At 37.0% G+C, this 13479-nt stretch overlaps 1 protein-coding gene across 1 annotated transcript in view; it reads right to left on the bottom strand.

The window, feature by feature from the left end:
- TTC7B (tetratricopeptide repeat domain 7B) overlaps window positions 1-12903 on the bottom strand; it is a gene marked incomplete at its 5' end in the record, with an annotated part of 83524 nt that extends 70621 nt beyond the window's left edge. The window contains 5 exons of the mRNA XM_009875491.1: window positions 68-185; window positions 1489-1593; window positions 2828-2911; window positions 7525-7662; window positions 12840-12903. Coding sequence (XP_009873793.1) covers window positions 68-185; window positions 1489-1593; window positions 2828-2911; window positions 7525-7662; window positions 12840-12903 — 509 coding nt within the window. The remainder of the gene's footprint in view (window positions 1-67; window positions 186-1488; window positions 1594-2827; window positions 2912-7524; window positions 7663-12839) is intronic.
- Between the last annotated feature and the right edge of the window lie 576 nt (window positions 12904-13479).

Raw genomic sequence — 13479 nt, 5'->3', positions numbered from 1 at the left:
TCTCCTAGGTAACCTTTTTTTAGATAAGAAGGGAATTTCCAAATGTGAATATTTATTACTATCTTACCATCAGTAGCCTGCAGACTGTAGGTCAATCCCAGTGCCAAGTAGCCTTTTGCTTTGAACTCTGATGTTTTGTCCCCAAGATCAACAACGGTTTTGGCAAATCTTTCAGCTTCTTCCAACTGAAAATATTATAAAACACCCATGTAAGTCTAAAACTAGCTAAATATTACAGTATAATGAGAAGAACACACAGTGTGTCTTATGCCCACTGAATCTGTTGAATTCTCAGCCATGACTGCTTATAAAGATTATTTCATTTTTCACTAGTTTTCCTGCTAAATACTGAGTGAAGAAAACAGATTTTAAGCTGAAGTACCCACTTCTATGATTGTGGGAAATTCTGGCACATACACACAGATCACTCTAAAATTACTGTGGTTTTATCTTTTTTTTTTTTTTTAAAAAGGCATTTCTGGTCCATATATGCCATCTACCATTTTTACATTTCATAAACAGAGTTCCTGCCCCTGAACCATTTCTTAGGAGAATCAGTTATAAGAACTATGGCTCCAGCTCTGCAAAAATGTGTAGTCATATAGAACTCTGCATCACATATAGGACTGCTAAATGTATGCAAACTCACAAATAAACACATAAAAGATAAAGGTTTAACTGCACATCCATGCTAGTCAATCATTTAGCCATATAGAAAGAAAAAAACTAACACTTAAATTCATTCCAGTTAATGAAAATGCTAAGTACAGTAAGCTACTCCATATGGAGTCAATATACAGGGAACAATTTACAGAATTAAGATCTATGTTAATTAAGATTGTATTTTTCCCAGCTTCAGCAAGTCATGTAGCTGCTACTGCACTACTTTCTCAATTTTTCGTTGTGAACCTTTCCCTCTTGTTCCACTCCTTTTTAAAATAGACTCATTCTTCCAAAAATTACACATGTATCTTGAAAACCATAAGATGATCTTCTGTCACCTTGATGTTTTTTGTATAGATATAAATTTTTTTAAGTTATCTAAAATCCAACTTACGTAACACTTTTTAAAAAGACTCTGTCCCTACTAGGAATTCATAAACCCCAGCAGCCCGCAACCACAGTACCACCAGAAGAGTCTCTTGAATATAAGAGATTTGTCTCATTACCTTCCAAAAAATGTTATTTTCCTCTTGCACAAAGGAAGTAGTAGTTTAGGTTGCACTTTAAATCTCTGTATGCCAACGTTTTAATTTCTAATACATTTTTAGCTATGTCTTAGATCACTATCAGGATATACTACCTTGATAAACCTAAGTATAGCCGTCAAATACTTTAAACTAGCTACGCAAACAGGGATGTGCATGTGCATATATGTGACCAAGTGCATGTCACTACTGTGCAAAATATTTGCTACATCCCTAAATCAAGATTTTTTTGCACTGCAGCACAGCTCTTGCTGAAAAGACAAAGAGTGGCAAAGCTTACCCAGTGGAGAGAACCCATACAGAGCTTTGCAGCAAGGAGTGGAATAGTTGCATCATCTGGTTTCAAACGTATACATTCCTTCAAGACTTTAACAGCTCGAGCAGACTGTTAAAAACATTTTCCACTGAAATTACTAAAAGTATAAATACGTTTCACATATAGAAGATTAGAACTTCCATCATTTACCTTATTTTTCCGATGTGAAGGAGACACTACTAAATATTTTGCTGACACTTTGTCACAACTCCTCATGCAAGTGAAACACCAGAACTGAGGCACTGCTGTTGTTATTTAACCCCTATGGAACTATCACTAACTGTCCCCATCCCCAGTGAAATGTTTGTCCAATTCTAAGGGCACATGATTCAGAAAACAGTTCTGAGATGCAGTTAAAACTTTGCTAGGCTCGTAAGCTCAAAATATCTGAGCCAGGCAAAGGAAAGTACAGGAACAGGACAGAGTCTTCAAAATAAACTGTTTCAGTTTTTGGGAGTTACAACAGCTCTTAGGAAGAGCTCTCATATAAGATTGTATAACAGGACTGCTCCTCCTCTTTAAATTCATTTGGCTCCATACAAGGACAATTTAGAAGATAACTCAAAGCAAATCAGAGAGTAGAAAGAAGAACCAAGCTTCTTCAGAACCAATGTGCTTCTAAAAATATTTTCTAAAGAAAACACAAATCGTTTCTTTCCTCCATACTGAAGATGAGGAAATTACCCCCACTGAGAATTATCTTTTAGAAAATTGTTGTTAATTATTTAAGAATGTGATTTATTTTCTATAACATGACAGAGAAAAGCAAAAGAAACTGAAAATAGAAAATTGCATCTGATAACATAAGGTCCTGGGTTATACAAAATAAATAAAGAAAATCCACCTCACTTTAATTGGACAGAATACACAGTCTCAAAGACAGTAATATTACAAAAAGACACAATCACAAATGACCAAAGGGGAAAAAAAAGCAAGAGAATCATGAAACAGCATTAATTTGTACCTAGGCATAAAACTTCTTCATCAAAACAGCACTTAAACAGGTTGTTACTGGATAATATGATCTGGTATAATTTAATAATTGTATTCAGTTAGCTTAGCTTAATTAAGCTTGTTGGCAAGATAGTTCTTATCATCACCTTTCAGTCTTACTAACTTAGAAACTATTGAAATAACAATATTCTTTGTAAAGCACTAGGCATAAATTCAGGAGTACAGTGTATTTACCTGATTTAAGGTTTAGAATAATTTTCCAAAACACTATAGTTGAAAATTATGAAGTGCCAAATGTTGTTATTAAAAGTCATCAATAGAAGAATTACATCAAAAAATTAAGACTTACTTTTCCTGCTGCCATCAAGGACAATGCAAATTGATACCAGAGATGGAATTCTTCAAATGCAAACTTCATGGCTCTTTCTAAACACTAAGCATGGGAAGAAAATTGTTGAAGACACATTTTTCAATTATTACGAAGACATTCTAGTATAAAAACTTTCCTACAGACTCACACCCAAAATACATGTAATTAAAAATTAAATCATTCAAGGTACCAGCAGGTACCAGCTGCAGAAGGCCAGAGATAGGTCTTCCACAAAAAGGAAATTGTACACATGCTCTTCCTAAATTATGAATATTTAACAGGCAATGGGCACCACAAGTACTTATCATCACCACTTAAAAGAGCTGGGGGGTAAAGACGGGAGTGAGTTGTCATCTGATGGTATTATTTTTATTTTAACAAATTTTAACTGCACACTCAATCTGCTGCTGAGATTTTTAATGTAATAACTGAATGTCCAAAGGAAATTCATTATTACTATACTGAGACTAAACATATTAAATTAGCATTATATGCTAATTTTGAAAGTTTCGTATCTGCTGTTGTCAATAAACTATTTAATTTTTCTATGCTCAATTTTACTAATAAGGTCAGCTCCAGAGAGCTGAAAGGTGCAACACCTCTCTGGATTAAACTGATTTAGCAATTAACTTTATAGTCTGCAGAGTTCAATTGCATGAAGTAGCTTTTCTGCTCTGATAGTTACAATATATACGCTAATTAATTTTCACATTCAAACTCAGCCTTAACATTACAGAAAGCACAGCCAGGTGTGTAGCATGTTCCCACACTCTAACAGAACCTGAAGCAAAGAACAGCACTGAAGATCAAACAAAACAAATACGAGACATGAACTATTCATTACGCGTAAGTAAAGCATGCTAGATCTTTTCCTACTACAATGTCCAGTATTAAGTCTACTACTAAACAGAATTTCTATTAAATTATTATAAAGGAATAAAGTTTCCAAAAATAAATTCTTTCTAATACTGTTGTTAAAAGGACATCATCAGACTGTACGTGTAGGAAGTTAATCGAGTATCTGTTAAGTAAACCAACACAAGATTTGTTTTCCCACTGGACTTCCTCTCCTTCAGTGGAAGCAAAAAGATCACAGCAAGAAACGAATGAGTGCGTTTTGTGTGATGTCTTCTCCTTTTACTCTGGATACTTTGCAGAGATGCCTAGGTAAGGCACACTCTTCCATGTCCCTCCATGAACTTGGCAAAAAAGTTGCTAAATCTCTCTTTCTCTCTAGTAATTAGTACAGCTCTGGTGCCAACCTGGGTGCTTCTAAATGAAGGAGAATGAATTCAGGCTTCTCTTGTCAATTACACCTTCAAATACAACTCTCTCTACCTGTTTTGATACCAGTGTTTTAATTATGATTTAACTATATCAGCTGTATAATGTCAGAGATTCACACAAAGTGGTGGTGCACAGAACCAAAGCATATTTGTAATTTTATAGGCTGCCTAATTATACTTTTTTATCCCATTTATACATATTCATATACATAGACATGTGCATTAACTATATAGAGGTACTTATTATTAGAAAAATAAAAATCTTCTTTTCTAGACCTTGCTTAATTAAAAATTAATTGTCACTTCTAACTGGCAGAAAATAAAGAAGTTGAAGAAGTCGATAGCTTAGGTTTTTATAATTTTTAATTAGAAGGACAAAGGACACAATTAGAGACTATTCTAAAAGGCTTGAGTTTCAACATACTAATGAGCTATTCACCATTCTTTTTCCTTGACTTCAAGTTCTAGTTATTTGGTTTCATTCAGAACGAAATGTGACTAGTTACATAACTATTCCTCCTTCTAAGATAATAAAACTGGTGGTCAGGATGTGTGAGGGTAAGGGACGTACGTCCATATACATTTATGTGACCTACATAACAACATGAACACCTCATAAACTGGGTTCTTCTGAACCAAGTAACAGCAAGGAATTTCCAAGAGCAAGAGGCTCCATCAGGAAATCATAACAAGCTATAGTACTTGAGAAAACTGCAAGTTAAGATAATGTTCAGGACAATGGCAACTCACTTCACGACTTGAAAACAGATTTAGGACAATCCCTCTCCTGAAAGGCAGAAAGGCAACTGCTCATACTGCCCTGTAAATAATTACAAATTGCTATATGGACAGGTAACGTTGACTGCATTACTAACTTTTGCTGCTTGGCACTATAGTCTCCTTCTCCAAAGAATATGCTTGAAGTTAGAGAGTTGAAAGATTAGTATCTAGGAAAACTTCTGGTATGGAAAACATCTCTCCTAGCAGGACATTGATAAGCTCAGTATGTCATATCCTTCAAAGCTTAAAAATCAACTTGATGACAGTCAGAGTACTTTTGCTTAGGAAAAAAATATGACAGTAGAAAGTTCTTTGATCTAGTTGAAGAAACTATAAGAAATTGAAAGCCTGCTGTATACGAACTCTACAAACAAACGAGCCCTTTTCAATTAAGAACATGACTCAGCATTACAAAAAATAGCATGGATGAGACAGATTTGTGATCATTTAACGTTCTTGAATCACAACTAACTACTTCTTTAAGTAATGTTACAGCTAAACCAGAAAATGAGAACAAGATTCACCCTAATGGGTGAATACCATTTCCACAGTCAGAAAAATGGAGCTTTCTGACTTGAAGATACAACAGCACCACTAGAGCAACCATAATTAGCTCATAGAGAACGAAGCCAGCAAAAAATGATATGCCTATTATGTAACTGAACAGAACATTTTTGCAGTTCTGAATCTGTGTTTACTGTAATAGTTTAAATCATAAAAGTTTCAGACTATGGACCACAGGATTTGAGGGCAAATACCCTCTAACCACTCAATGAACTGTAAGACCTTCTTATTTTCCACTGTGCCTTGGACGACAAGAACTGGAAAACGAATGACTGCAAAACGAATTACTTTCTACTGTTTTAACCATTTCCTGATGAGTTCCTGTTGCAGCTGTAAATAGAGAGTATCTCCATGCTAAAATAAGTATTGCCTATTATATCAGGTCTTCATAAGACGATTTTTTCATGTTCCGAATAGATATTTCATGGACCTATAATATATACATTTTAATTATTCTGTATGGAAAAGTATTTTTCAAGAATAAAAGAATTATTTTCTATTTTTCAAAGAGAACATTTCAAAAGAACATACAAACAACTTTCATGGAATATAATTACAAAGATGCTAGACTTAGATTAAAAAAGAACAAGAAAAGATCTTGAAACAAGCCTTAGGTAGACTTCAGATGTCAAAGCCCAATGCAGTGGCTAAAACCTCTCAATTCAGAAGCTGGTCAAACATGAAGGCTCTTTAACTTTCCATGTTCCTCTCAATGTGAGTGGACTATTAACACCCTCCTCCTGCCCTTCAGGGTAATGTCCTGACACATGATGAAGAACAGAGATATCTCTAACTTTCCTGGTGAAGTCAAAAAAAACTTCTCTACTAAGAAAAGCAAGAAGAATTGCAAATGAGAAGTTGGGTAAACACTACCCAAAGTGTCCCAAAGGAGGCAGTGAAGGAATCCCAGGAACCTCTGACGTTCCCATTAACGTAATGCTTGTTTTAATGTTTAAAAGACAAAATAGAAGAATTAGAATTGGAACCCAACCCTAAGCTTCACAACTCCAGCCTAGTTACTAGGCTAGTATATAAAAAGGAAAGGTTGCCAGCTGCTTAAAGAAAAAAGAAATGTTATCTTTTCAAGCTTTTTTTACAATACTTGCTGATATATACTAAGTTCTGGACTAAAATATTTGGAGAGCCATCTCTTGCAGCTTTGGTGCAACCATCTAAAATTCCATGAAGTAAACAGTGCCCATAGTGGCAAGTAAACAGAAATATTCCTGATTAAATTATGTTATAGGGTTACAGGCTGTATGAGTCTTCATAATCCTTAGTTTTGCGAAAGACTTTGTACGGTACTGATTGAAGCTGACTTGTACACATAAGGTGCAGCTACGAGTCTTTTCAAGAATACCGAAATTAAGAGTTAAACATCACAAGAGATGCACATTAAAGGATGACTATCAATATTTATCTAAAAAAAAAAAAGGGGCACTTTTTTTTTTTGTCCCATTTTTATTTTAACTGAAGTCCCCTGTTATAGTAGAGAGAAACCATTTCTCAGTAAATCAATCCCTGGACATGCCTTCCTACAACACGCAAGTTGCATAATCAAACACATGATAGGTGAGATGGAGAATACACTTTCCTACAGACCTAAAAAACCAAAAATTACTGTTTTATTAACTTCAAAGTGACTTGATAAACTACGAGGACTCTGGAGCACTCCAAACACTATGAAGTGAAAAAAAAAGTTTTCTTTTGAAACAAAACGTCACAAATTCTTTTTCTAGATATTTGTATCTATCATTTATATCCATGATAGCTTTCATCTTTTGCCATTCCTTCCCCACTCTCTCCATTTAAGCAGATCCAAGCCTCCCCATCTAAAAAACATGTGCCATTAAACATTTGCCACACCTTTCACACAATTTCTGTACTTAACCGACTCAAGTCACTTGTATAAATTCAGAAAGTAAAATTTTTGGCGTGGAAACTGCCTACTGTATTTATACAGTAGACAGAATGACAGTGTCCTATATCTGATAAATTGAAATAAGCAATGAAAACACAGTTGAATATTCACTATTATTGACAAACCTCTGAGAGCATTTCATACTGGCCTCTTCTTCCCAAAGCTATTGTAAGTAAATCGTAGACTACGGATGCACTTTGCAAACTGATGATACGATCATTTTTGTGTTCTGGTATTCTGCTCAGTACAGCATCACGGTTAGCCTGAAACATACCACAAGAAGAGAAACATCAACCATTGTAGTCCAACCTGTATTTTTGTTGAAATAACTACTGTTCTATTCAGAATGACAGTCAGCAGTTGACACAGCTGAGATAGGACCTGCTACTGATTTACAGATAGCAAGAATCACCAATTTTATACTTTTAATATACATTTATCTTTTAATTTTTTTTTTTTGTATGCTAGTGAACCACACTAGCAGGATCTTTAAATTCTCTATTCCACCTTTTGTAAAAAATAAGGTAATCAGTTTCTTTTCTCTTCACAACATGATGACACTACCCTCTCACTGGCAAGTGGCAATCTGCCCAGGATAACCACACAATCACCTTCAGGAATTACTAGTGAGAAGTGAAAACTCTCCCTGCTTCTGAGCATAGATTTGGAATCAGGTCATGTTTGCAGTGAGGCTTTGCACTTTCAATCCTGTTTTGTGAAAAGCACATTGCAAACCTAATTCCTTAGTTAAACTTTTCCTTTTGAGAAGGAAGAAAGCTGAGCTACAACTGGATTGAATGAATCGGCCATGTTCACAGACAAATCTTGTAAAAGAGCCAAGGATAAAATTCAGGTCTCCCAGTAGTTAAGACTACCTATACTGAACTACCCAGTTGTTCTCCCACTATACCATCAAGCCTCTGAAAATATCTTGATATCTTATATATTTCTACATTTCTTAATGTTTAATATTGCCATTAGTACAAACGATAGTATGTCTGGTAATCTGAAGACAGAAGTTGGAGGTCCCTCTCTCTCCTCCATCCTCCTTTTAATTACAAAAGGCATAGCCCCCTTAATACATTTACTCAAATACATTGAATTTTAATAGGCAGCTTATTTCCCCCTTTTCAGAGGCAACGAATGACACATATTAAGGGATAATAAATTGTTTTTCTGCTTGTAACAGGATAAAATTTTAAGCTCTGAATATACTCAATACATCTTTGAAATCAGAATAATTAAGTACTGAAGGAAATTTTCAAAGAGATACAAGAGATATATGGAGTCTAAAAGGCACAGACATTTCAGGAATTATCAACTTAATAATCCACAGCTTGGTTTGAAAACACACACCCCCGCACCCACACCCCAAAACAGATATTTTGCTTTCTTTTGATCAAGAAGTCTTAGGCTTTTCCTTTCTCCACAGCATAAATATTTCGTCAGCTTCAAGAACTTTTTCCTTTTTCAGCTCCACATTTAATCACCATTTGACTCAATTCCTTTCAAGTACAGAACAAGCTAAGAACTAAAAAATGGCTGACAATGCAGAGTTATAGGACAGGATGCCCTGTAACTATTAAGGATATGTTATATATTTGAACAATCATTTTCTGCACAGTTATAAAACAACATACATACAGACTGAGGTGCTCAGTGTTTCAGAACTGCAATGGTCTCAAACACAATAAAGTGACAATTAGTTAAGCCACAATGTGCCAGCTGGCCAAGCTTACCCTACACACACTTTATGCCTGAGGCAAATGTGAGCAGTGGAACTTCGTTACAAAGTGTAGGAATGGATGTGCTGATCAGTGAAACGAATAGTCCCCATCCCCAGAAACACTCGAGGTCAGGCTGGATTGTGCTCTGAGAAACTTTATCTAGTTGAAGGTCGCCCTCCTCATTGCAAGGGTCTTGGAGTAGCTGATCTTTGGAGGCTCCTTCCAACCCAAACTATTCTAAACTTCTACAATTCTATGAAGTCTAGCTGGGGGCCAGTAACTGCAGTGTACCCCAGAGAATGCTATTGGGCCTGATCCTGTTCAAAAACTTCATTAATGATCTGAACGATAAGGTAAGTTTGCTGATGATACAGAACTAGGAGGAGGAACTGGTCTGCCAAAAGGCTGTGCTGCCATCCAGAGGGACCTCAATAGACTGGAGGAATGAGCTGACAGAGACCTCAAAGTCTTCAACAAAGACTTGAAAGTGCAAAGTCCTGCACTTGGGAAGGGACAATCCCAGGCACCCATCAGTACCTGCTGGGGGCCACCCAGCTGGAAAGCAGCTCAGCAGAAAAGGAACCGAGGGCCCTGGTGAACAGCCAGTTGAACAGCAGAGAGCAATGTGCCCTTGCTGGGAAGAAGGCTAGTGGTATCCAGGGCTGCACGACCAGGAGTGTTGGCAGCAGGTCAAGGAAGGCAATCCTTTCCTTCTATTTAGCGCTGATGAGGCCAGATCTGCAGTACTGGGTGCAATTCTGAGCTGCCCAGGACAGATATGGAGCTACTGAAGACAGTCCCACAAATCACCACTAGGATCAATAAGGGACTGGAGTACCTCTTCTGTAGAGCGAGCTGGGATTCTTCAGCCTGAAGAACAGAATGCTTGGAGGAAAACCTTATCAGTGTGCACAAATACCTGAAGGGAGGGTACAAAGAAGATGGAGCCAGGCTTTTTTCAGTGGTACCCACTGATGGGACCGGAGGTAATGGGCACAAATTAAAACACACAGGGTTACAGGGTTCCCTCTACACTTTTTTTTTTTTTTTAACTACTGTTTGTGACTGAGCATTGGCACAAATTGCCCATGGAATTAGTGGAGTCTCCCTCCTTGGAGATATTAAAAAATGTCTGGACACAGATGCAGCCTGTTCCAGGTGGCCCTGTTTGAGCAGAGGGGTTGGGCAAAACAATCTCCAGGAGTGCTTTCCAATCTCAACCATTCTGTGATTCTGTTACTACAGCTCAGCTGACATGCAGCAGCATGTCCAGGCACTGTAATGAGAAGTTGTCAGTCCTTCAGACATCTCCTTTCTACTCATTCTGCCTAGGTAAGGGAAGGCTGGTGTATACCTCTCAAGTGTAACAACTAGAATACAGGGGTGTCTTACAGTAAGAGGAATGGCAAAGCTGCAGCTGAATTTCCTCATTAGGAATGACAATACACTGTAGTAGCAGTCATGTAGCCAAAAGAGACCTTTTGTACTCTGAAATGTACCTATAAGAGAATTAGAACACTTGAAAAGCAGAGAATTATCTTTCCCAGAGCATTTCTTTCATAAATATTACAATTTAAATCTTATTCCGATGATCCTTTTCGAATTTGAAAATTAAGGGAACTCGAGGCAACAGGAAAGTAGCATTTGTTATCAACTAGTAAGATTCAATTTTCTGGATATATTGCACTAGATCTAATCCAAGTAAGTAGTTATGATGTGCACCACATCCCTGAAGCTAGAAGCATGATTTAGGGCTTATACGTACACAGTGATTTGACTACTTTTACTTATACTAAATGCTACTTTTGTATGTCAGGTCCTCATTCTGTTTTCCAGTATTTACTCAAATAAGTTCTTGACAGACACAAGTCTTGACACCTTATCTGTGTTTTTAGTGTTTTTAGTAATTCACAGGCAATCCAAGGAAGGGACTCTACTACTTAAATAAAAAAATACCATCTCAAAATACTCCATCAATTATAACCGTTTTATTTCCTTCACAAACACTGCTTTCAAAATCATAAATCACACACTACTTTGTTAGTACTACAGCTAGAAAAAGTCATCATGCTTAAGTACCAGCTCTCCACTATCATAAAGTTTGTAGTAATTAATATTTTTATGCTCAATCTTCCTCTTTCACCCTCCAAAAATAATCTGAACTTATGACTTCGTCAAAGTAACTCAATCATGTGAAAGATGTTCTACTCCCCCAAAACAAACTCTTTTGTTTCAGATGACCTGCAATAATTACTTGAAAAGAAAAAAAAGGGTGCTTGTCTAGTGACAAGCATTTGATATAATGAGGCAGACCTAATTTGCAAAGGAAAAGCTGTAAGTAACCTGAAATGAGACTTAACAGGGCCGTAATTCTGTTTTTTGACTTCGTAATGCTGATACGCAAGGAAGTACACATGTTGAGCGTGGTGCTAACAATGCCCAGGTCGTGGGTCCGATTCCTGTTCGGTCTCCATGTGTTGCGCGACTTAGTCGACAGGTGGTGTCCCTGGCGGCAGGGAGGCTGGATCAAAATGATCTCTAAGTTCCCTTCCAGCTTAGGCCATTCTACGATTAAATACAGTCAGATCCTGCAGAACTGGGACTGCTTCCACTCCACACCACAACCACAGTTCACATCAGAATTCTATATATCTCCACGAGCTGCTCGGGCACTTTACAGAGGCACAGGTGGCCCCTTTCAGCAGTAAGCATATACTGCAGTAAAACCAACACGATATATGGAAGTGTTTGCTCAGCCGAGCCTTCTGGTGACAGATTCCATCATTAACATTGCAAGGCAGATCGCTAGGAAGGAGGACAGTAGTTCACACTACAATGTAAATGTTTTCCACTTTAAAATGGTTCAAATAGGACACCGTTCACTAAAATATTCTAACCCTAATTAACCGTATCAAAACAGAAATTATGGCAGAGCATGGAAGCACTTGCATCACCTATAGAACTTAAGAGACTAAGTCTCACTGATGTGCAGTGAGACAAACTACAACATGATGCCTCAGATGCTAGAGGTTCCACCCCTCCAGAGAGAAAAACAGGAAAAATTCCAGCTTCAGCTTTTCATTTCTGAGAACACGTAACTGACCTGGAACGAGAATGTCAGTAGCTGGCAGTTGACAGGTGACTGGTAAAATCATACTAGAGGAAAATATGGAAGGCTGATAAAAGGCACAAGCAGGCCACTGAAAGAAATCACTTATTGAAGAAATGAGGACATTATAAAAAATAATCCTGTAGCAAAGGCTGAATGCAGCATCATTAAAAAAAATTTGAGTGACATCTGAGGTTTAATGCAAAATGGAAAATACTTTTTGGCTGTTTATTACGACCTTTGATTTGATTCGACTTTTTACAAGAAAAATAACTTACATTTTGAGTCTGTCTCAATGGCAACCAGCTGGTGTAACAGTGGTTCATACTGAAAAGCCAAATTAAAGACCTGGCTTTGAGTTCACCTGCCTATATTCAGCCACTCTAAAGGAGAAAACCTCCTATTCATAAGATTTGCAGACCTCATCTTGCTGGCTCAGAGGAACAGAAGCTTGAGTTTCAGAAGTAACTGCCTGTTTCCTAACAGAAAATAAAGGAAGGCATGACAACAAAAGTTCTATTTTCCTTAAAAAAACCCCCAAAAAACGAAACCCCACAAACCCCACACACATATAGCACACGCATGTTTACTCTATTTTACCTACCATAGATTCACTAATAAGCAGCAACAGTAAGGCTTCTTCTGTATTTTCTTGAGGACAAAAGATGCTGTTCAAAACGAGAATTTAATTATTTAGGGAGAACATATTACTTTTAGGAGCAGCTTAAACAAATACAGTAACAGTACCGTAAAATTGGAAAATTTGCAGAGAATAGAACAGAGGGTAACTTGCACAGAAAAAACAAAATGGTTAAAATGCATTTCGTTGCACTGCTCTAAATCTGCATTTCAGAAAAGCTGGCCAAACACAATAAGAGAACAAAACTACCCCGGCTATGAGAGTTGAACACATCCAAATATCTCAAAATTGCAAGTAATTTGACAACTGTAAAAATTGTACCCATAGAACCAGCCTCTGGCACCTAATGTATCTGAGCTGAATCTACATCACTGATTCAAAGATCAGCAACAAGAAACTCACAAGAATAAGATAACTTCTGTATTTTAGGCATTATGTGAATAAACACTTCTATTAGTCTTTCACCAGATAAACTTGAGAATTGTTTTCCTTGAGCGTTGAAAGGCTGTGAATATTTTTGAATAGAGCCATGACAATCTCTGCTTGCTTGTCATAGCCACTCTTACTTCCAAGCAGTTAAAACATTTGGTTTTAGTGGCATATA

This window comes from Apaloderma vittatum, unplaced genomic scaffold (assembly GCF_000703405.1).
Source record: "Apaloderma vittatum isolate BGI_N311 unplaced genomic scaffold, ASM70340v1 scaffold8178, whole genome shotgun sequence".
NCBI classification, from domain to species: domain Eukaryota; kingdom Metazoa; phylum Chordata; class Aves; order Trogoniformes; family Trogonidae; genus Apaloderma; species Apaloderma vittatum.
Note: the sequence above shows the minus strand (reverse complement) of the source record. Positions and strands in the feature narration are given on the sequence as shown.